Source organism: Perca flavescens, chromosome 2 (genome assembly GCF_004354835.1).
Source record: "Perca flavescens isolate YP-PL-M2 chromosome 2, PFLA_1.0, whole genome shotgun sequence".
Taxonomy (NCBI): Eukaryota; Metazoa; Chordata; class Actinopteri; order Perciformes; family Percidae; genus Perca; species Perca flavescens.
This window is the reverse complement of record NC_041332.1, coordinates 7,093,928-7,119,109: the sequence shown is the minus strand read 5'-3', so window position 1 is coordinate 7,119,109 and position 25,182 is coordinate 7,093,928. Positions and strand designations below refer to the sequence as shown.

General features: G+C 39.7%; 1 protein-coding gene and 1 long non-coding RNA gene across 3 annotated transcripts in view; one reads left to right on the top strand and one right to left on the bottom strand.

The window, feature by feature from the left end:
• The window catches only part of LOC114548334 (hexokinase-1), a 23,331-nt gene extending 5,899 nt beyond the window's left edge, over positions 1 to 17,432 (bottom strand). Inside the window, exons 1-14 of one of the 2 annotated variants that reach the window (XM_028568222.1) lie at positions 16,979 to 17,432; positions 13,777 to 13,939; positions 9,694 to 9,842; positions 8,209 to 8,328; positions 7,226 to 7,321; positions 6,916 to 7,015; positions 6,410 to 6,593; positions 5,518 to 5,673; positions 5,110 to 5,343; positions 4,092 to 4,396; positions 3,270 to 3,418; positions 2,913 to 3,032; positions 2,431 to 2,526; positions 625 to 636 (exon numbers count right to left, since the gene is read on the bottom strand). In XM_028568222.1, coding sequence (XP_028424023.1) covers positions 625 to 636; positions 2,431 to 2,526; positions 2,913 to 3,032; positions 3,270 to 3,418; positions 4,092 to 4,396; positions 5,110 to 5,343; positions 5,518 to 5,673; positions 6,410 to 6,593; positions 6,916 to 7,015; positions 7,226 to 7,321; positions 8,209 to 8,328; positions 9,694 to 9,842; positions 13,777 to 13,939; positions 16,979 to 17,041 — 1,947 coding nt within the window. In that variant the 5' untranslated portion in view covers positions 17,042 to 17,432. The remainder of the gene's footprint in view (positions 1 to 624; positions 637 to 2,430; positions 2,527 to 2,912; positions 3,033 to 3,269; positions 3,419 to 4,091; positions 4,397 to 5,109; positions 5,344 to 5,517; positions 5,674 to 6,409; positions 6,594 to 6,915; positions 7,016 to 7,225; positions 7,322 to 8,208; positions 8,329 to 9,693; positions 9,843 to 13,776; positions 13,940 to 16,978) is intronic. The other variant, XM_028568229.1, reaches the window with a different exon arrangement.
• On the top strand, positions 13,315 to 25,182 carry LOC114548824 (uncharacterized). The gene is made up of 3 exons (XR_003691427.1): positions 13,315 to 13,392; positions 13,789 to 13,927; positions 25,109 to 25,182. It is a non-coding gene; the product is annotated as an uncharacterized LOC114548824 (long non-coding RNA).

Genomic DNA, 25,182 nt, shown 5'->3' with positions numbered 1-25,182 from the left:
TTGCTGTCGCTACATTACACAAGTCTCACAATTCAAGATGTGTTACAATCCATAAGTCAATGTACAGAGTAGAGTTCAAATCATGTTACTTTTAAATTATTAAACGCCAGGTTTAAAAACAAATGTCAGATGATTACTTGTTTTTTACCAAACTAACTAAAATATTTTGGATTACATAATACCATTTATGTTTCCAGGTTTTCACTCAAAATTACAGCAATGTTAAGTCCACATTTTATATCTAGCCGTGGTTTCTGAATGGGTGTGTTGACAGAAGGATTAATATCAGGCCTGGTAACTTTTTAAATGCCACTCTGAGCACAATGCAGTTCACTCGCATTCCTAAACAGACTACACAATAAAATGCACAAGCTGTTTCAGACTGCTGCAAAATTCAGGAGCCTTGCCAAACACACAAAAAGCAGAGGATCATCCATGTCATCACTGTGCTAACTCTGAGTTTAAATGGAACACCCACACTGCAGACGCAGACACACACTCCACAGTATCTGGAAGTAGGTTTTCCAGGTGATAAGACATGCTATTACAACAATAACCACACACTGCTGCAGTCCTGCACTGCTTTACCTGCCAGTTAATGATTTACAGTCCCATAATACTTACTGGATTCTCAATCTAAAAGGGTGAAATTGATATGAGAAACTCAAAAGTGCGGCTGAATAAACAAAACTTCTTGAATACAAAACCAATGGATAATCTCAACTAAAATGTGTTGGTTCATAATAATAATAATAATAATAATAAGTGTACAGCATCTTTAATACAAGAAATGAAGCACAAAATGCTTTAAAAAAAAGGAAATAATGAGCCTAAGAACAGGGAATCAATGTAAAATAAAAACATGGATAGAATATCATAATTAATGAACGATAGGATGGAAATAAAACACACCTGACAACAGCAAAACAAGATAAAATGTATATGAAAAAAGAATGCATAACATATAATGGGAGGTAAAATCCACTGAATAATAGAAATAAAGTTAAAAAATATCAAAATGAGTGCCCATACAGTATGATGAAGATTTTTTTTTTTTTAACATTATTTTTGGGCTTTTTGCCTTTATTGATAGACTGATGAAAAGGAAAGAGGGTAGAGAGACGGGGAATGACATGCAGCAAAGGGCCGCGGGTCGGACTCGACCACAGGCCGCTGCGGTAAGGACTGAGCTACCAGGGCGCCCCATAGATTTGAGATTTTTAAGACTTGACTACTTCTTTCTAATTATTGGCGCCCAGGTCTCTGAGTTTAGAAATAAACACAACAGAACCTACTTTTCCCAACTATGACACCAAAATAGGCATTTTTTTCAATAAATAATTAACCAGCTGTATTGTATATGCCAGACCATGATAGATGCTAGGGCTGTGCTCGATTAAAGAAATTCTTAGTCGACTAACACTCATTCAATTGTATTGACTAATCGATTAGTTGATTTAATCGACAGATCTGTAAATCTGAGTTTCTCTGCAAAGAGTCATGCAAAAGCACCACTTTAATTCTTGTGTTTACCAGAGATGTGCTTGTACATTTCTTGGAAATAAGTCATTCAGCATGAAAAAAGCATAAAACATGACTAATCAACTAAAGAAATCTAAGTTGACTAAGACCAAAACGACCGATTAGTCGATTAATCGACTAAGAGAGAGCAGCCCTAATAGATGCTGTTAAGATGTTGGTTTGCACAGTGGGGGTTTTATGTAGTTCAGTCCAAAAGTGTCAGTATGCAAGGATTAGCATGTATCCATGAAATGTACTAGAACAATATATCTTCTTCTATAACTACTTTGTTTGCCCAGTGAATTTCCTTAGAGTACCTTTTTTTTTCAGTACAGAAAACATTAAAATGTTATGCATAGCAAAAAAACAGCACTTCTGTACTGTAGAAATATACAGTGGGAGGACAAAAACCAGCACATCATGCTAAAGGACTTCAGATCTGAGATTTCTTAATCCCATTTAAAAAACATTGCTACAGACGGTTGCAAGCTAGTTAGCAGCATCTCAGACCTTTTTATATGTTGGGCTTTAAAGCAACATAAGGCAACCTATCTGAGCTACAAAGAGGCCAAATTATACACGGTGCTTTGGTCCAAAAAACTAATTATGAAATCTTTCTTATCTGAAGTTCTTGATACATTCAAACAAAACTGCATCGGTGTATCAGCAAAGCAGCAGTCTCAAGTTATTTTAAACTAGCAGGAAGATGGCAGACAACGAGAGCTAAATGTTTTAGAAGTTTAGCCCTTACTAAAACCATACTATTTTATTTTAGATCGATTTGTCGCATTTAAATGTTGAAAACAACGGACAAAACTGTGGTGTTTGTACAGCATTGATGTCTGTGTTGCTGCAGTTCAACTAACATAATACCTAATGATGATTAGATGTTCTTCCTGTTTGCATTACCTCTTTCCTCTTGATCGCTTCCCGAAGAAGCTCCACCACATCTTCACCCTCACAGTCTGTGGCCTTGAATCCTTTGGTCCAGGTTACGAGGATACCCTGCAGAGCACATAAGACTTACTGGGAAATAGCTAACAAATACGGTTTTGATAGTGCAACACTCAAATAATGACTTTGTAGGTAAAAGGGTTAGAGCAGCCTTCTGACTAAAATTGTCAACTCTCAAAACCCTTAAAAAGGAGGAGAAAATATCAATGGAGACAATGATTAGTTATGCTAATATATCACTGAACAAGGTTCTAGTTGCTCACAATCAGCCACATCCAGCTGCCAGCAGGAGAAGATTATTCTAAACTTTCTTTAACTACTTGCCACCATTTGCATTGATATTTCTATGTTACATTCAAGGGACTCGTCTGTTTCCTTTTGCTTTCTATTTTACAAAAGTGGTGTGCTATTTTTAAGATAGTTGATAGAGAACATACTGCGTCCAAGCTGGTCTGATGGCAGGGGAAGGAGAAGGTGAAACCCAGCGGCAGGCGAGCACTTTTCATTCCCATGTAGTCCAGGAAGTCGGAGATGCAGTACACAATGTGGTCAAAGAGCTGAAAAGAGACATGCTTTTTAGTGGTTTGTACACTGGGAGATATGGTTAGTTTTGCTATCACTTCATTTTTTATGGCGAGACAAAAATGTTTAGCGCATCCTCTAAATGTTTTTTATTGTGTCTAGAAATATGAATAAATCTGTCAAAAATAGAGAAATGAGTACCTATGTCCATGCAAAAAAAGACTTATTTCCTAATAAGCATCAAATCCTCAACAAAGAAACAAAGTCGTTACCTCTTCTCCTGTGCCCTGCATGACTTCTATGGGAATGGCGTAGATTTTATTGTGCATCTCCACTGATCGCTTCTTCCCGCTGCGAATCTTTACCAGAAGCACACGGAAGTTTGTTCCTCCGAGGTCCAGAGCGAGGAAATCTCCGTTCTCTGTATCGCAAGAAAAGCCTTGTTAGCTTAAGAACCAGCGAAACTTGACCTGTCGTCAGTGAATAAGTTTACTTTTTATTTAAGAAAAAATAGTGCTCCCTGATGCTTACATAATACAATTTAAAATCATAGGAGTGGGACTTTTGAAAGTCAAGGATTCACAGTAACAAATTTAAAGTGTTACTGCTGTATTATATGTTCTTATAATTTCTGACAGTAGTTAATTCCCCTTGACTTTGAAATCTGTACTTGTCTGTGCCTGTCTGTGACGTTTATCCCTTCCCTGCCAAGATATAAGTCGGTGACAGTGTAATTTCTATCCTGCCACAAACTACGGCAAAGAAGATGACTGAGAATTTGGTTAAAGTTGTTTCATCTCTTCGTTTATGTCATAAGTTAAAACCTGACCTGGTAACAGCGCAAATGCACTTTATGATTTACAGAAGTGATGTTGACCAGGACACGTGCAACCCAACAAACCTGATCAACATTTCTAAACAGCAGCAGCGTCTCCAATCACAGTAAAAACACTGTTTTTAGTGTTTCAGGACATGTGTTAATGGAAAACAATGCTCTGATCCAAATTATTGATGAAATCACAAGTTGCACATGGAAACAAACTCCACCACAGGGTCCTTCCCTCCCACCTGTCTGCAAATCGATATTCAATCACCTGTTCCATCTGGTGTTCTTCGGACAAAAGTAGGCAACATTTTGACTGTAGCTTCCTTGTGGGTGTCCTTCTTGAGGCCTCTTTCAATCTCCACCTTCATGCGCTTCTTCACTTCTAGCAGCTGCGCTTTGCTCAGCCGGAACTCTGCCATCGTCTGCTGAATCTGGCGCGCCTGCTCCGTCAAACGGTACGCCACTGCTGTCACCATGGCCGCTCCTTTCGCACTCCCACTCTCAGACAGCAGGAAGCGGACATCTGAGTCTGGGACCAAGCGACGCACGGTTTTGTGCAGACGGCGGGCATATCTGTTCAGAGAGCAGAAGATATTCTAATGAGAGAGGCTCGATCGGTATAACATCTAATACAAAATGCCAATCTTTTGCTCATCATTCAACACCAAATCTTCTCGGGATGAGGACATAGACAGGGTATAGGTACAGTATTTGAGATGGTCTTAGGTGATATTTTACACATACATAACTCTTTTCACTGTGAACTGAAACTATTCCATATTATTGCACTGATACTTTACTTTTATTATTGTATTGCCTCCTCAAAGAAGGCTGTTTCCGGTTCGGTTTGTTTGTTGGTCTGTTTGTCAGCAGGACTACATAAAAACTACTGGCCTGATTTTAATAAAACTTGGTGGAAGGGTGTAGCATTGGCCAAGAAAGAACCCATTACATTTTGGAATGGATCCGACTCATGTGGCAGATACACAAACTAGGTATTTTACGAAGAAACATCAACCAAAAGTTAAAAAAATAAATAAATAAAAATAATTTGGATATGTGTGGGAGTTTTTGTTTGTTTTGAAGACACATAGAACTAGAACATTTTTCCACCACTAAAATGAATGTCTGGTTTGCATCCTCTATATTCCTCAGAGGATGTTGTTTGTCTTGATCACTGAGTATCTTATTCTTCTTTTGATGTGAAGGCTAATGTAGAGACATGAAATCCCAACTTTCAATATTCAGCATTACGGTCTACACACTTCTCTTTAAAGAAAACTCACTGAGGGTGCATCTTGTAGAGAGAGCCGTCAATGCCCACAGTGGTGCGTAGGCGTGTGACTCCTTTGTTTTCCTTAAGACGACAGAGGATGCCTCCCAGTGTGGAAGCAATTAGATTTGCTGAACGGAAGGATACGATGGTGCACACGTGCTGCACAGCCAGACAGTCTTCATCTGAAGGCTCCACCCCGAGCCTTGTTAGGATTTCCATGCATTTCTTCAGCCCTTCTTTACTCCTAAAATGAACATGAAACAGCATTTTTTATGTCCAGATGATAATTTGTATGCCCTTTTAAGGCAACAAAGGAGCTTTATTTTTAATTCCTGTGAAAACTTTCTGCAGACCATTCCCAGAAAAATCAAGATTATTTTTTTCTTGTGCATTACTGCAAGTCATTTTCCCAACTCACTTTTCAATGGCAGAAACATGTTTCGTCTCAATCTTTCCTTTCGTCAGGAGCTCGGGGGTTATCCGTCCCTCAAATAGCAGCCCCTCTTTGGCCATCTTGACCAGTATGAGTCGAACCAGCTCTCCTATGTACATCCCACTGGCCATCTTTTCAAACCTGAGCAGAGAGAAACACAGTGTGTGTCACAGATACAGTTTGCGTCATTCCATCTTCTCTTCAAAGCCCCGACATTCTGCTTTTGCTTGGCAGGATACCATTTTAGAAAACCTGTAACCTCTATTCTCTATTTCTAGGATGAATCTTAAAGTTGCACTTAAGAAACAAACACAGATCTTTTCTAGATTACTGTGTACTAACAACACAGAACAAAGGAGCTTTATTGTAGCGGATTAAATTTGTTGACGCTGCTACATAATTATGAACAAGACTGATGCATATTTATTGTAATGTACACTGGTATACATTTAAATGTACATAAACATTTTTGTCACAAAAGTACGTAAGCCACATAATGTCCTTTAAGGTCTACTGCACTTTCAGTGTTTTTATTATTCTGCAACAATGGACTTACCAAATGGTAGCTCTTTGCTGCATGGGTTTTGTAGCCGTATTTTACAGGCTACAAGGTTTACAGGTAGTGTGTAGAGATGTTCCGATACCAATACCAGTATCGGTATCGGCTCCGATGCTGCCTAAAACACTGGTATCGGGAAGTACTGGAGTTTACGCACCGATCCGATACCACGTATCAAAGATACAAATAATATCACATCCATACAGGGATAGTAGTATACAGTTGTTAAAACATAATAAAATATATGACACACTGGTATCGGCCGGTACTCGGTATCGGTATTTCTTGAATACATAGAACTTTGAAGGAAAATCTTACAGCTGTTTTCCTGGGTTGATGGAGCCTCTGTCGATCTCGCGGTCAAACTCTGTGCGGATGTCCTCTAGGGACCCATCGTCCCCGAAGGCACCCCACTCAGTGTTTATGCACATCCGGCCTTCGTCTCCTTCCACCTGGTCAATGTGACGCAATTCCTCCATGTAGCAGGCATTTGTTCCCGTTCCTGAAAAGGATGCAGAATTGCATGACTCTTTTGCTCTGTGGCGCTCAGTAGCCAGATTGCATTGTCCTAATGATGCCAGGGTTAGTGTTTATAATACCTTTGGCGCCCCCACGTGTAGAACTGTGCTTATGGAACTGTAAAGTGCTTTGGATATATGCATTGACTTTGTCTGCTTTTTCAAAACGCATCAAAACAGTATAATTTTATGAGCAAACAATATTAAGTCGGTCCCCAATGTTGTTGTTTTTTCATCAGTTTGTATCATCTACTTTATTATTTCTCCTTCCAAGGTTCTTTTAAAAAATGTAGTCTGTGTCTTTACCTATGATGATGCCCACTTCACAACGCTGATCGTCAAATCCGCAGGTCATCATGGTGCCAACTGTGTCATTCACCACCGCCATGATGTCTGCCTCATAGTCCTTAAAAAACAAGATTCTGTTTAATAATAATAATAATAATAATTACAGTTATCACTAAGTTTGGACTCAACAGACATTTAAAAAAGTATACCATCATTGTTGGTACATCATCATGGTACAAACAATGAAACATGACAAAAATTAATGTTTTTTTAGTTTTGTAAACCATATGCAAATGGCTAAGTTAAAAGAAGAAGAAAAAAAACTCACCCCTCGTTTCTTGATAGCCTTGTTCAGAAGACTCACAACATCTACGCCTTCTACACCACTGACTTTAAACTTCTTTGTCCACGTCAGTAAAACCGCCTATAAAACAAGTACAAGGACACACTTTAAGTTACAGTAAGAGGGGCATGGCAAGTCCAAAATGTCTGTCCATTGCTATTCTGACCATGGCATCACCTTCCAACAACACTTCTTCCCAATGGTACTAATGGTGCGTTCTTTTGCGACTTTCGCGACTAGTAGCTCGAATGTGACGTCACATTCATGTCGAAAAACGAATAACCGCGGGTTGTTGCATTCTTTTTGAGTTGGAGAAAAGATGGATTTTTTTAAAATTTTTAGTAACATTTAGGATTCTATTCACCCAGTTATTGACATATTACACAAATATATTTCACAGTTTGATACATGAAAATTACGTTTTGATTAACGTTAAGGTTAGGCTACTGCTCTGCTTTCTGCTCAAGGCTCGGCTTAAAGCCGTTGTTGTCATGTAGCAACCGAGCGTCTCTAGCCAATTTCAGCTGCACAAGCTACAAAATACGACGTAGCCATCTTTGAAAGTGAACTCGGGGTCCTCTGAGCTCAGACGACTTGACGAGTCGTGTATATATACGACCTCGGGGGCGTTCTTTTTGCAACTTCCGGTTCGTAACTCTGGAAAACGACTCGTAAATCGACTTCGGTGGACAAAAAGAACGCACCATTAGAGCACAATTACGTTAACATTTACCCTCTCTGAGAAAGCAAACATTTGTGATGCATGTTTCATATACTTTGTCTCCACAAGATAAAAGAAAATGAAGAACATCCTCCAGCTCACATTTGATCTTGGAACCTCAAGACTTGGGGAAAAATAAAAGAAGAAACTCGCCAAAATATTGAAAAGTAATAGTGTGAAAGTTGACTGTGGCACTGTGTATCTCTTTAACTTCTAACTAAACAACACATTTGTTCCAAGTGTTTACCTCATCTAGTTTGGTTTGGGCACAGGGGAAGGAGAACGTAAATCCCACAGGAAGCTTTTTATCCTTGATTTTTTGCTTCTCCATGAAGTCGCCCAGGCAATCTGCAACATGGCCAAAGAGCTGCGGACAGAAAAGAGACGTTTACACTGCCGAATACCAAGATACTGTAACAAACAAAACCCTTTGACCAACATTATATCAACACACATTTTTGACATTTTTCTTGAGAAGTAAAAGTTCACGAGCTACTCTCTCATAACCATCACTTTTAAAAGCTGAACATTATAACCTTAGTTAAAGTAGGATTATATTGCAGGACTGGTGCATTAGACTGCATTTGTTTTTTTTTAAGTTAGGTGTACCTCATAAACTGGCAACTGAACTGAGTGTATAACGTGTCACATTTTAGGAGGCCAGATAGATTGATGAAGAAAGACCATCAACACATAACACTCAACAGCACTATATTAATAACTTAACACTATTTAGAAGACGGCTGCATTTCTATTGCGAGTTTCACTGTTTTGAAGGCTGTTTTGCTTCATATTTATGATGTTTATATTTTACCAAATCACTCTCTTTTAACCTGTTCATATAACACATGACATTTGTGGGCAGCTGTATCCTTGACATTTCATTCAACAGCATCTGTCTTTGCTCTGTCTGTGCAAGTCATGGTCTAAACCAATCACACAGCCTCAGACAGCCTCTCATGTTTTGGTTATCAAGTTACAATTCTCCTGCCAGCTGTTCCCTATAAGTTTAGTGAAGGTCAGCGTCGGTTCTGACTTCACTGTCGTTACCCTCAGTGTTATTAGGGGGGTCATTTTACACATATTGATCTCGACCCGACCTCAAACTTCTGAGCTCTGTATGAGTGGAGCCAGTTGTGTGTCTGACCTTGGTCGGGAGGTATTTGCTAAGTATTTGTTGATGATAGGGATTATGATGTGGACAGTTTAGACTGGAAGGAATAGCTGCTTCCATCAGTTTTTTTTTTTTTTTTTTTATAAACAGTAAGGGGAGAAAGAATTCTGGAATTTTAAAACGGACCTTAATTTGTAGTTAGTTCCGTTTACACGAGTTTTGCTGCTATCAAAAATTACAACAAAACAGATTTATATATATTAAAAAAACTGAAAAACTAAAGAAGAAATTTGACTTGCAGAGTAGTGTGGATCATAGAGGAAGAGAAAAAATGTTCTCCTAATCCCTGAAACTATATAGTAAATAATGTAAGCAGTCTGGAACACTGATTAAACAGATGCTGACAGATGTTTCTGTCTGCCAGCAAAAAGAACAGCCACCCTTTGGGCCAGGATTGAGGTGAACCAGATATCTGCTACTGGTGTGTCCAGTATCCTCCACTGGAGGTCACCGGTCCGTTTTGTTGACGGGGTATGTTCAGAGGACAAAGCCATGAGAGAGGGGAGAGCGAGAGAGAGGGAGAGAAGGAGGGTTACAACAAGGCATATTTGTGCTTACCCGTGACCCGTTGCCGTGAATGATGTCATCAGGGGTCTCATAGACCTGGCTCTCCATTTGAACCGGCTGCTTCTTGTCCTGCGTCACTTTGACACGCAGGATCCGAAAGTTCGACCCACCGAGGTCCAGCGCTATGAAGTCCCCCTTTTCTGTCAAAACAAAAATACAGATGAAAGTTAGAGATATTAAAATCTCTGAATTTCTTTATTTTATGGGTGCTTATTATTTAACGATTGTCAGCCCAACAAATTAGATTTTCTGTTGATGAAGTTTGAGTTTCTGTAGGTGGAGCTTTTCTAGTTGCCTGTACAGCTGTGGTGGCTGTCAGATTCAGCCTCCTTTTAAACTGAGTTTTAAATTTTGCACCTTACCATTAACCTGTTTATTTATGACCCTTAGCGTTAACTGTTTACATCTCTGGCATTGTGTACATTTGGTTTTTGCACCTTATTGATAATCTTTACTGTTTATATTTTGTTTAATTTGCGCTCTATATATTTGCACCCTTTCCTACTTTGTACTGCAAACTGCTGGACAACAATTTCCCTCGGGATAATAAAAGTATCTTATCTAGGGGTATAGTATATCATAACATTAACATCGTTCAAATTAATATCCTGACTATAGCAATATTCCGACGTAATTTACTTTTGGGAGCTGTTTAGATGTGCACTCCTTGAATGTAAGAAGATGCCTAATCATTTCTGATATTCAGCGCCGTGGCTCGTTTCGAAAGCAGTTTGAATTTAGATTAGAATGATTAATTTAGCTTTCAGGCATTTACCTGAGACGGATCTAGAGTGAGTTACAATGAACGAGTAGAGAAGGATTAAGTTTCTTGCAAAAGGACACTGCACCAGAACACATGATAGTGTGCTTGGATGTGCATTTACTGTTGCAAGGATCCAACCTGGCTGTGGCCTTTCAGTTACAAGTAAACAGACAGGACATCCTGCCTCCCAACTAAACAATGTTCTTCATGTAGTAGTTTGCTGCATTGAGCTCTTTATCTCTTTGACCTGACTGGAATGAGATGTGACCGGCGCGTGACATATAGAAGTGTTACTGATTTGCTGCAGAGCCTGTGTCAGTTTTATACTCTGTGTCCCACTATATAACCTCAAGGCTGAGTTTGTATATTATTTATACATTATTTAAATGAAGCCCTGTCAGTCATAAACTATCACAAAATAAAACAAAGTTGTACAAGGATTTAATATAATTTAGTTTAATCCTGGCTTTAATTTAGGCAACAAACCGCAGGGTTTACTCAGTTTTCAAAATATATAATCCCAAACATCAGAGCCAGCCAGAGCAGGAACAGCTGAAGGTGTGCTCACATTCTACAATTGTATCCCAAAAAGTATCCATGTCTTTGTCTCCTCACACTTTCCCAGAGTTCAGGCTTGTGAACTTGTGACTCTGAACAATCAAAAACACACTTGGCCGCAGAGCACTGTTTCCTGTTCCACAGTAAGCTGGTCACTGAGTATTGATTATGTCTGGCTTAATGTTGAAGCCTTTTGAGGGCACTCACTTCTGCAGTGTGTAATTTATTTTGGGGAACAGAGTGAATTTGGTTGCATAACTAGTAATGTGACCAGGCTTCACCCAGTGTTGAAGTTGGACTAAACCACTGAATTGTAGCTTTGCAAAGCCAAGCAAGATATTTCGCTTTGCTTGTTGTGGCCTGGGGTAAGAGATATCATCAATGGATGTAAACCAAGATTACTTTGCAGCCTGTAAACAATCAACAGATGGTGACAGATGGATTCCCTCAGATGAAATATTAACATTACTCTATAGAGTCTGCCCTGAGGGATCAGATTAACTATTACTGAAACTAGCCTACATGTTACAGTGGAGGAAAAGTTATCGTTTACTCTTGTTGCTACACTCATCTTTCCCATCAAGTCTGTTGTTGCTGATTAGGCTTTCAAATGTTTATCAGTTTTAACTATCACCGTGGCTTCAACTCTGCCCTTTGCGTGATCCCTTTGACATCATGTAGATTTTGGAACCTGAGGCTATTTATAATGTAAGAGCAGGCAGGACGGGCAGCGCGGCCTCTGCCTTTCTGTATGTCTGACAGCCACTTGATGTTATTTCTGTGCGTTGTTTACTATCCGGGACAAGCCATGCTAGGCAGCAAAGCCGGTTTGAGGAGCGAGCCTCCTGACTCGGACCAATGGGAATCTAAGAGTTGTTCTGAAGGGCGTTTGGTTTCTCTGAGGACATTTAGCTCATTAAAATAATCCTGCATCTACACACAGATTCAGACGAACTTCAAAATGATAACACCATTAATTTTCTATTTCTTTGTTTTATTTGTTTTCCCATTAACTATCACGATCAGGCCCTTATCTACGCTATGTGTGTTCCAGCTGTTAGACTGAAATATGAGGCTCATAATACATAAATATTTACCATTAGTGTGGCAAATTGCTAATTGATGCTGGCGACCGTTACTACTGAAGAGACATGATGGCAATCAACCTTAATTTATTGTAAATCCTCGGGTTCAGGAAAGGTCGCCAAATAATTATTAGACATGTCTATAAAACAAATGTTTGTTAAATAAGAAATAAATGCATACAAACTTGTCAAAAATATTATCCAAACATATGTGAAATTGCTTTGACATCTATAAGATCTTCTGTTTTCTATCCCCCTCCCCCAAAAGGGCACCAGTCTTATGTGCTGAACTGGTTCATTGCATATTATCATCTTAAGGACGATAACTGTAATATTTAAATGTGAACTTCTCCATCTTATTATTTTAAAGTTAAATTACACTGCAGCTATAGTCTATTAGAGAGCCTTAATCAGAATATAACTCCATAGGTATAGTCAAACTTATTTGACATTAAAGTTGCCAATCCTCATTTTTAACTAAATAAACATAATGTAATACAGTTTATGTGCTACTTCTGTCTGGCAAAAGCTTTAGCTGATAACAGGCCAATCCCCGCACTGGCAGACATGAATATTTAATGGGCAAAAGGTTTTGAATGGATTATACAGCTCATTAGATTGTCCATAAATTCAAATCAATAAATCTGACATTGTGAGGTCTTCATCCGACGGTGTTGGCTGCATGTTATCAGATGGATACAGAGAGTGAAAATAATGGTGAATCTACTGAGCCCAGAATCAGAGCACAACACAAAAGAGGCTGTTGTCACACAACAGGCCTGACGATTTCACCACATCAGCACATTGTTTATAGACGGACAGAAACAGGATGCAACAGGCAGACTGTATATAACATAACATAACATAACAAAGACACTATTGTTGTTGTGAATGGGATCACTTTGCCTTTTAATGTGATTGATTTTGTCATCCTCATGATGTTGCTTCTTTTGCAAAACCTATGTATTCCTTCCACATTCCTCAGTTTTCATTGTTGCTTGTTCAGTCATTAAATGGTGGACGTTCTTACGTTTTCTTAAAACAATATGGCATTTAAAACTCTTAATACTTGTGATGTTTGTATTTTTGATACTCATATGTTCATTTTATATAATTCTGCTCTAGTCATCTCAGTGTATCAAACTTGAGCACAGTTTGCTCTTTTGAATATACATTAATACAATATTTGTTTTTTTTATACTTTCTAGCTGCTGTTTGCTGAATCAATGGGCTCCTCCTACCATGGGACACATCAGTCACACGACACCAGGAAGTGAGTGGCAGGTAATTCAATATTGAACTAATACTTAACCTCCTGCTGAATATTTCAAGCAGAACATGACCACACCAAGTTCTTTTTACATCAAGTTGTAAAAGTTTTTTCTTTAAGATGCACAACATGTTAAAGCTACTCCAAATCCCTAGTTTCCCTCTCAGCTCACTATTTGCAAAGTTTTGAAACCCCAAAAAGTATCAAAAGTGAACTGGGCCCCATTTCCCAAAAGCATCTTAAGTCTATGGGTTAAGTCTGTCTTTAGATTCTTTTGCGCAGCAGAATCCCAGAAAAGTTTTGGTATCGTGAGCGGTGTTGGGCACTTTACCATAATCAGGTAGAGTATCCTTAAACACACAGGTTTTGTTGTCATAATCTGTTTTTCTACACTGTACCTGATCCGTCAGGGATGGACCTGACGAAGGTGGGCAGCATCTTGATGGAGGCGGTGGGGCTGGTGTCACGGCCGAGCCCGTTCTCCATTTCCCTGCGGAACCGGTTCATGATGTCCTTCAAGGTATCATCCGAGAAACGCATGGAGTACAGGTACTTATCGATCTGAGGAGCAAACACAGGGGCACAGGGAGTGGTCGAAATGTGCCAAATAAAAAATTAGTTACCCATTTTTTTTTACATACAGTAAATGCTTAACAACAGATTTGAGGAAAAGCCCCAAACAAGGGGGCTGGGGGGTCAGTTGGATGTTGTGATGTAAAATAGAACTAAAAACAGTTTAAACATAGAAAAATCAAAATACAAGGTATAATGAACTGTTGGTTACCATGGCAACATTACTGATGTGTCATGCTATGTTAATGACAGTGGTGGAAAGTAACCAAATACATTTACTCAAGTACGGTATTTAAGTACAATTCTGAGGTACTTGATAATTTCCATTTTTATGGTACCTTATACTTCTACTCTACTACAATTACCTGACAGCATTCATTACTGGTAACCTTTTTACTACTGTTTACTATTCAGATTATTAATACAAAATATCAAACAACTAGTAAATCATGAAGTATTTTTATGGATTAAGCTACACAGCGGTATATAAAGTAGTTAAAATTAGCTCCACCTTTACTAGCTGCAACATTTAAGTCATGAACATATTAATGCATCAGTTATATCCAATAATATATATTATTCTGAAATGAGAAATTCAGCATATTGAGTACTTTTACTTTGGTACTTTGATACTTCTGTACTTTTACTCAAGTGAATGCACTTGTAAGTATTTCTACACTGTGGTATTGATATTTTTATTTAAGTAAAAGATCTGAGTAGTTCTTCCATCACTGGCTATTTAAAACTTTACTTTAAACTTAAAGCTATAGTGCGTAGTTTCTGTCGCCCCCGTGAGGAATTCTAAGTAATGACAACAACACTGTTGGCGCTGCCACATGATACAAGCCTTCCGTGATCGTACATGCGCCCCCACCCCTCCTCCACACAGTTGCTAGTAGCCAAGGAGGACATGGAGGATTAAAAAACATGATGGACTCTTCAGAAGAGGTCATTATCTTCACTCAAGCTTCTGCGTGGGAAAGTCACTGGATGCCACAATCTTCTGAACATAGTCAGATTGGGGCTGTTCGATTATGAAAAGAAGTCACAATTGTTTTGGTCAATATTAAAATCACGATAATTTATCACGATTACTCATTGATGTTGCAAAGATGTTGCATTTCTAGAAACAGTGAAACAGTTAAACAGATCAAAAGTGAAAACAAAAATTCCTTTAATATGTTACATATTTTGTTATACAAAATAAGAGTTTACTTGCAAAATGCAATGTGCAAAATAATAGTTTTTCTCGATTACATTGTTGTTGTGATTGACAATTGAATCGCGATTAAACTATTATTAATTGCACAGCCCTACCTCAGATTGTGTTTACCGCTTAGGTGACTAATTGCTTAAAGGGCATGTCGGGCAATTGGGTACTGAGGCAGAGAGATTTATCAATTTATAGATTGATCCACTTGACACAAAGTACCACATATTGTGAGACGCAGCCTGAACCAGGACACGGATGCAGAAACATGTTAACATGGGACAAAAGTAGCAAAATCACTGCAGTACAAGAAATTGGTGGCGATACTTTTAAAAATCTCTAATGATTAAATAAGGTAACTTTTTGTAAAATGCAATAAAAATCAATGCAGCATAATAATTGGTTTGTTTAAAATAGCAACATTGCATGCAGTTTAATTGCAGTTAAAGCATTCAATTAATGTAGTGTTTGTTCCAGGGGGGATTTTCCCTGTTATTGTTATGTAATCACACAGTCATTCCATCGGGCACACCACAGTTCAGGCATCCATTCTGTGCCATGAAACACAATCATGTGGACTTTGTTTCTCATCAGGCATTGCTATTATTAGCCTTTGAAAACGACTAACGCAATGTGGAGTACAACTTATTGATTGAATAGTGAATTTCCATGAAATCTATTCCTGTCTTTCGCTGTCAACCTAGTGTTGCTGTGTGCCAAGACAGTTTGATCATTTTGTAATTCTTTGTATTATTCGGCTACTTTAACTCTATAATTTTTCTCCTTTGACTTGAAAAAATAAACAGTATCGCCAACATTTAATCGAAGATATACTTCCTCATAGTGGGTTAAATATATTTAAACCCAAGGTGCCATGTTATTTATGGCTGCACCATTACATCAAATGGAACTTTTACATTTCCCCCGAAATTTAGCCTGACATATTTATTTTCCTGGCATACTTCCCACCACTTCAATAAACTGTTTGTTTGTGTTACAGTGTTTGGCTTGCTTATTGGCTGCTGCTGAATTTCTGAATATGATATGCAGTGTACCAGTCATATCCAGGGTAACTTACATCCTTTCAAGGATCCTGAGTCACCACAGTAGACGCGGTTGTAAATTCCACTAACCCAGAGGCACGTGCATCGACTGCACTGTGATATCACAAATCACCCCCTCCCCCTTGGTAACATCTCACCGGTCTATCCATCAGCCCATTTCTACTAAACCAAAGGTCAGATTCTTTACATGACCAGAGGCGACAGTATTTTTCTAGCTAGGGTTTCAAATGTGTTCTGCTAATGAGTGCACGTTGTCTTTGCTAGAGGTAATAAGAGAATGAGCGAATGAAAAGAGAACAGAGATAAAACGGGAGAGAAAGAGGATGATTGGTAAGCAGCAGGGAAGGGAGGGGATCGCAGAGCTCACGACTTTCCCCAACATCCCCTTACAGACACCTGTCTGCTTCAGACGCCCTGGCAACCGACGCTCTCTACGTATAACAAGGGTCTGTCTGCATCTGTCTACATCTCCACCATCACTGACCACAGCCCTTCTCAAGGTCATCAATGTCAAACACCGCTAACCCCAGAGCAAGCTAAAATAGAGTCAAATGCAAATTAGAGTTCATCATGGCCTCCTCCTCCTCCTCCTCCTCTACTTTCCAAATGCTGCATCCTCCTCTCCCAGCCTGATACGCCCCACAGGCTCAGTACTGACATGCAGCTACTGTTAACCGGTGTCCATGGCTGTCACATTACAAAACTCTCCAGTTCAATACAAAAGGACCACTGTGGCACTTTACTTTCACTCACCTTCTTGAGTTGATCATCCTTCAACTCAGTGAAGTAGTAGGCCAGAAGCTGAGCCGCTATCATCCTGCCTGCACGTCCGCCAGGAGCTGTCAGCGACTATGAGGTGGTAAGGAGGAGGGGAAGGAAGCCTGCCGTGCGTTCTCTCTCCTGTTGCCCCCTGCGCTGATCCCTCTTTATCCTGAAGTGAAGGAAGAAGCAGGCCCAAGCTAAGCACCGTGGCAAGGCAAGGTTAAAAGGAAAAAGTCTGCTAAAACAAGAGTGCAGCAGCAGCCGTTCCTGCTAGTCTGCAACACACGCACACACACCCACACCCCAACACACTTAAACACACAACACACACAGAGGCTGGGTTTGAGCGTGTCTCCTCCCTCTGTGCTGCTAGCTCCCTGTTAGCTCTGGGGAGATGCAGCAGCTCTGCTGTGGAATGGTGGCTCTACTAAGCCCTGCCCCCACCAAGCACTCTGATTGGCTCAGCTGCAGAACGTGAAGGAGATGAAGAGGGGGAGGAGTGGATGAGGAGGAGTGGGCTTCTCCTACAGAAGCGGGGGAGTGGGAAAGAGGAGGGGGGGGATTGTAAGCAGAAGCAGGAAGCTGCATCTGTATGATAACCTGCCGCTCTCCTCCCAGTAGCACACAGAGCCAGAGATCCCTCCCCCGGCCAGCACGTCTCACACGTTGCCATGCCACCCAGAAGTGTACGTGCAGATGGGCAAGGCAGCCACACGATGATGTCATAATCCCTCTTACTGCTGCATCACACGCAGCATCAGCTACAGGCGGAGGGGCATCAGATACAAGCTGCAACATCCAACTGTCAGCTCCGCACATACTACAGTCCGAGTAACAGGCCGGCTGTTTCTTATCTCCTGCAACACTCTCCCTCCCACAGCAACTAGTGCCATGTTCCCTTTAGCAAGGCACCCAAAGACACGCTGGACACATGCTGGCACGTAATTTCTTGAAATTGTGCTTGATAACTAAAATATCCAAACCTTTTACTATAGATTATTGAGCATTCATTCTTGACCTAGAGAAGAGGTTAAAGATTCTAAATGCAATGTTCAATCACTTCGCTTTTATGGGAGTTTTCAGCTTTACCCTTTCTATAAGAGGATTCTTGTAAACACAGCATGTTGTATGTTTTACTAACTCGTCTGTGGTGTTTAGACAAAAAAAAAAATGAAAGAGGAATAACTAAGATAACCTAAAGAGGAAAAATACCTGCTCTTCTTTCCATCACAAACTGCTGTTTAGGGCTATGGTTCTCGCTCAGGGGTCCCTGGTTCAAATCACAAACAAGCCCCAAATTCATGTTGCATCCCTAACTTAAGGTGACCTAGACAATACTTGTGGTGTAGAGACTTAAGCTTTTAATAACCTTGGAAGACCAGTTTAACAGGAGCAAAAAGTGAGAACAATGCTCAAAATAACAAATATTTAAAAATATATCCACATATTTCAATTTTTTTTTTTACAATGACTTACTTGATACTAACTGGAGCTATATTTTGTTGTATGTTCACAATGAAAAGTTTTTTTTTTAAATTTGCCATAAAGCCCACAAAATTGGCTACCTTTTTATAGTAACCTTTTTGTCCCATATAACAGAAATATAGGAGCTACTCACAACTGGGAAAAAGTATGAACGGTTGCACAAAAGCTCTGTCAAAAGCAAACATAACAAAGACATGCTACTTACCGCCAAAACAGTGCAGTTAACATTTGTAGGTGACTTTCTGTTCTGCAAGGAAAGTTAATTACGTGTAAATCATTGACTGATTAGAACACTATGGGCCTCTAGAATAGAACTGAGAACCAGTGGCAAAGGAAACATATTGTATATTACTCACTTTTGCTTTTTTGTTTTACTACTGTTAATGGCAGTGCTTCTTTTCTTTGTATCAGTGGTCTTGATCCCTACTAACTTTGTGTGAGTAACTATTTTTTTAGACTTTGAGGTTATCAATAAAGTCTGCACTTACTGTTTTCTAAAACGTTTAAATCCCAGGTTGACCTCGGCCCTGCTATATTATAATATGCTATTTAAAGAATCTGTGTTTGCTAAAGACAAAGAGCAGTGGGCTGATGAGATATTGGCTAAGCCAAAATTGCGTAATTTTTGTGACGATATGGCAAAGAGAATTATGTTGTATATAATTTGTCAAAAAGGCAAAGATCTGTGAGCTCCATTGAGATCTGGTGTTTTACCTTTGACTGTTGAAACAGGACGATATGTTAATGTAGAAGAGGAAAAACGGATCCGTCCCATGTGTTGTTTGAAGGATGTAGAGAATGAGTTCCATTTTGTTTTCTACTGTCCTTTTTATTGTGAACAGCATGATTTTTTTTGTTTTGTAAGAGTAAAAGCAGAGATTGATTTGGTAAATATGGATGATGCTCAAAGATGCGAGATGGCTGTTCACATGTGAAACATAAATTAGCCAGTTATCTTGAGAAAGCCTGGGAGAAGAGGAAAAAAGCTCTTTATTGAGATGATCTGTAGATGAGGATTTGTTTGTGTGTGTGTGTGTGTGTGTGTGTGTGTATATGTATGTATGTATATATACATGAATACAATATATATATATATATATATATATATATATATATATATATATATATATATATATATATATATATATATATATTTATTGTTAATTAAGGCTTTACAGTGAAAGAGTGCGCCACAATAACCGAGTGAAAGCTGGGCGTTTATTCCTGATCAAGCCGTTTTCTAAACTGTATCACTTTTATTTATAGTCCCCTTTTAGTTAACAAAGGGGTTTGAAGCCCGTCTTGGAATTGCTGATGAGGCCTGATGCAACACATCTCAGCATTGCTTTAGTCAGAGACAACCACCCCCCAGGCAGCTCAGTTACGTCACCGCACTCTGCGTAAAATGACCCATATCTGCTGACTCAATGACGTGCAAAGCCTCTGACGTCCTTTTTTTCCACTGTGATTTAGGACTTCCCTCCTTGATTCCCCTCTATCCGACCCACAATCCCCCTCCTCCTCCTCTTTCCCGTCTTCTGCCCGCTGCAACCACAAGTCAGTGAGGGCATGAATGAAAAGAACAGCTTCTCTGTACTGTCTCCCCCCTCCGTGCCTCTAAAGAGCAGCTCAAAAAGGAGACCGAGAGGAGGGAGGGCTCAGCATTTCATTCACTCCCCTCTGGTCAGAATATCCTGCCTGGTGTCATGGCTGCTTCAGACTGACTTTCTTTAGTGACCTTCACATTTATAGCGAAGACTGCTGACACACAAACCAAATAAACTGTTATATAAGTAATTAATTGATGCTTAGGCAACAAAAAGAACATTTGAGGGTGAGTCAAGGTCAGACTCTGGAGTTTTAACCTATGAAATTTGACCGACTGTAATTTTAGTTTTTAAACGTGAACAATTCAGCTTCTCAAATGTGAGGATTTGCTGCTTGTCTGTTTTACAACTTTAAGTATCTTTTGAGTTTTGGTAGTGTTGGTCCTCAACTTGGGCTCCACAAGTTGTGATGGACAATTGTTACTATTTTGTGACACAAACAAGTAATCACTTAATTGAAAAAATAAATGGTGCATTAAATTATATTGAAAAGAAGTTAATTAGTTGATCCATATACAGTGGGGGAAATAAGTATTTGACCCCTTGCTGATTTTGCAGGTTTGCCCACTTACAAAGAATGCAAAAATCTACAATTTTAATCATATGTACATTCTAACAGTGAAAGACAGAATCCCAAAGAAAATTCCAGAAAATCACATCATATGAATTTATTAAAATTGATAACCATCTGATGAGGAAAAACAAGTATTTGACCCCCTGGACAAACAGCAAGTATTCTGGCTCCTACAAGCCAGTTAGTCTTTCTTTAAGACACAACCCCAATCCAAACCAATTATCTACATCAAATACACCTGCCTCACCTCGTTACCTGTATAAAAGACACCTGTCAACACCCAAACAACCAGCATCCAACATCACCACCATGGGCAAGACCAAAGAGCTTTCTACGGACATCAGGGACAAGATTGTTGATCTGCACAAGGCTGGGATGGGCTACAAGAGAATAGGAAAGCAACTTGGAGAGAAAAGATCAACTGTCGGTGCAGTTATCAGGAAATGGAAGAAGCACCACACCACCGCCAACCTCCCTCGGTCTGGGCCTCCACACAAGATCTTGCCTCGTGGGGTGTCCCTGATCATGCGAACGGTGAGGAATCATCCCAAAACCACAAGGGGGGAACTGATGAATCAACTGAAGGCAGCTGGGACCACAGTTACAAAAGAAACGGTTGGTAACACACTACGCCGTCATGGATTGAAATCCTGCAGTGCACGCAAGGTCCCCCTGCTCAAGAAGAAACATGTACAGGCCCGCATGAAGTTTGCCATTCACCACCTGGACAACTCAGAAGAGGCCTGGAAGAAGGTGATGTGGTCAGATGAGACCAAAATAGAACTTTTTGGCCTCAACTCGTCATGTTTGGAGGGCAAAGAACACAGAGTACAACCCAAAGAACACCATCCCCACCGTCAAGCATGGTGGTGGCAACATCATGCTTTGGGGGTGCTTTTCAGCCAAGGGGATGGGACAACTCCATCGTATTGAGGGGAGGATGGACGGGGCCATGTATCGTGGAATTCTGGACCGACATCTCCTTCCCTCAGTGAGAGAGCTGAAGATGGGTCGAGGATGGGTGTTTCAGCACGACAACGACCCTAAGCACACCGCCAAAGCAACAAAAGAGTGGCTGAAGAAGAAGCACATCAAGGTTCTGGAGTGGCCTAGCCAGTCTCCAGACCTGAATCCGATTGAAAATCTTTGGAGGGAGCTTAAAATTCGAGTTGCCAGGCGACAACCTCGGAACCTGAATGATTTGGAGGCTGTCTGCAGGGAGGAGTGGGCCAACATCCCTGCCGAAATGTGCACAAACCTTGTCACCAACTATAAAAACCGTTTGACATCTGTGCTATATAAATATTAACATGCTGTTTGTCCAGGGGGTCAAATACTTGTTTTTCCTCATCAGATGGTTATCAATTTTAATAAATTCATATGATGTGATTTTCTGGAATTTTCTTTGGGATTCTGTCTTTCACTGTTAGAATGTACATATGATTAAAATTGTAGATTTTTGCATTCTTTGTAAGTGGGCAAACCTGCAAAATCAGCAAGGGGTCAAATACTTATTTCCCCCACTGTAAGTGTGTCAGCAGTGTTTATTTTATTTTAAATATAAGTGTTCATCCTCTTGAAAACATGAATTTGCTTCATTATCAAATTACAATATATTGGAATGTCTCCTCATTACTCGAGTCACAAACAATATAGAAAAACAAAAGTTATTGAGCATGTTTGGAGTGGATCCAAGAGAATGTGGTTGTGCGGTTGTGAGGCCTCTCAAACTTGTGAACTTACTGCTCATCATATTATCATGCTCTAATAATCCCTTTTATTCCCACTACAAACATGCTGTGCACTGGTGCCAGAGAGAGGAAGGAGACTGGAATCCAGCGGGCTATCTCTCAGACACACACACACACAAACACAAACACACACGTGTGTCAACCGGCATAAATACAGGGGGTGGATAAAGTTAAGTGACCTAAAAATTCAGCAGCACTGGGAAAAAAAACGGCAATCAGTTGAAGCTGATAATGTTCAGTTTTTGGAGGACAGATTCAACGTGATCACTTTTTTTTTGCAGCCATGTGTCCTTATGTTAAGCACATATCAGTTAGTGTTGTTCTGCGTGCTGTGAGCACGTTCTGCACTGCAGTAAAAAGAGAATGCCTGAGAGAGCATGGGTCAAAGGGTAAAGCAACACCTATGCACCACACTGCTCTCTGCCTCTCTGCCAGAACAATGGAGATAAATGGGATTTTGTTTTGTGTTGCTCAAAGCTTTGAAAACTCACATTTCAAAAAGGTTGTAAACAAACATGTCTATCATTATGTATATACTTTTAGGAAGTGTTTATTTTCAATGTCGTTTAAACATACATTCAATTCCTAAATTGTTCCATTTTGTCACCGTTGTATTTGTTTTATGAGAAGAGCCGTTTAAATAACTTTTATCATTATCAGCAAAATTCTGACAATAATAAGGGTGAAGTCCTGGGGTCCGTCTCAGAAAGCAGGTTTAGTGAAAACTCTATGAGTTTGTTAACCCTGATATGAGGGGAACTCTGGGTTTTCTGTTTCAGAACAGGAGGTTAATCCAGGTATGAAGGTGTAACTGTGAATGTGACAGGTCATCGTTCGCAAGAAGTTGTTGAAATTCTCTCTTTTGCAGCAGCCGCTGTGTTTCTTTTTTGTTGAAATTGCATGAGTATTTCCGCCGACAAGTTTGTTTGTGGTAGTTGCCATGGTGAATTGTAGTATCATGGCTCCATTCATGCTGCCTTTTTATAGTGGTGGTGCACGCGCTTAACTGAGTGAACCTACTCTGAGTTGATTGAACCAACTCAAATCAGCTGTTCTGGAACCGAAAACTCAGTTTCCCATCTCAGGGTAAATCAACTCAGAGTTCAGGGTTGTCAGAGTTTGTTAAACCTCCTTCCTGAAACCGACCCGTACAATTTCCCTGTTTTCTGTGAGCTCCATGAGTAAGAGAGAGAGGAACCAAAACATAATGAAGGCAACAAAGGATTTATTTACAGTATAAGCTGATGGTCCACCGCAACTTCCAAAAAGTAGACACCAGGTGGCAGCATTTAACAGAGAATAACACTAAACTGGATTTAAAGGGGCAGTCCACTGATTTTAAACATGAAGCTTAAATTACTGGTCATGGTTACTGCTACTACTCAGCCTATGAAAACAATATAATAATACATTATCATTTATTTATTATGTATTGTTATTATTATTATTATCATTCAATCTGAATCTGACAAGTAACTAGTAACTCATTTTGTTGAAATAAATGTAGTTAAGTGCAAAATTTCCCTCAGACGTGCAGTGGAGTAGAAGTACAAAGTTGAATAAAATTTAAATATGCAAGTACAAATAACATACTTCAGTACAGTACTTCAATTAATGTACTTAGTTGCATTCCACCAACGCAAGTATGGACTAAAAGTCAGTTTATCTCGGCCTCTGAAGTGATCTTAGATTTGTTTCTTTATATTAAGTGTCAATGCATAATTTTACCACTTTAATACACTTGGTGTAATGCTGTATGTATGTATATCTGTAAAGTACTGTGCAAACACTGATGTGTACATCTGATAGGAATTGTCCTCTAAAGTGATCTTTGTTTATTGTTCTATTTGTTTATTAATGTATTAGGATAATCCAAAGTTATTAGTGGAGGAAAGCGAGTATCCTGCACCATACACAGTACTGTGCAAAAGTTTTAGGCAGGTATGAAAAAATGCTGTAAACTAAGAATGCTTTCAAAAATGGAAGTGTTAATAGTTTATTTTCATCAGTTAACAAAATGCAGTGAATGAACAGAAGAGAAATCTAAATCAAATCAATATTTGGTGTGACCACCCTTTGCTTCAAGACAGCATCAATTCTTCTAGGTACACTTGCACAAAGCTTTTGAAGGAACTCGGCTGGTAGGTTGTTCCAAACATCTTGGAGAACTAACCACTGATCTTCTGTAGATGTAGGCACCCTCAAATCCTTCTGTCTCTTCATGTTATCCCCGACAGACTCAGACTCGATGATGCTGAGATCAGGGCTCTGTGGGGGCCATGCCATCACTTCCAGGACTAATTGTTCTTCTTTACACTGAAAATAGTTCTTAATGACCTTGGCTGTATTGCTTGGGATCGTTGTCCTGCTGCAAAATAAATCTGGGGCCAATCATACGCCTCCCTGATGGTATTGCATGATGGATAATTATCTTCCTGTAGTTCTCAGCATTGAGGACACCATGAATCCTGACCAAATCTCCAACTCCATTCACAGAAATGCAGCCCCAAACTTGCAAGGAACTGCCACCATGCTTCACTATTGCCTGCAGACACTTGTTATTGAAATAAAAATGGTGTGTTTTCCTTGGCCGATCCCTAACGTTCCTTATTTAGATGTTTTTTTTGGTCGTGTGTGTGTGTGTGTGTGTGTGTGTGTGTGTGTGTGTGTGTGATTCTAAAGTAAGTTTGTATTTTCTTTGCAGGAGTGGCATCTTGTATAGAGGTGGGAGGTAGATGATCTTCTGGACTCAGTTCATCAGGACCTCACAGTAAGTGC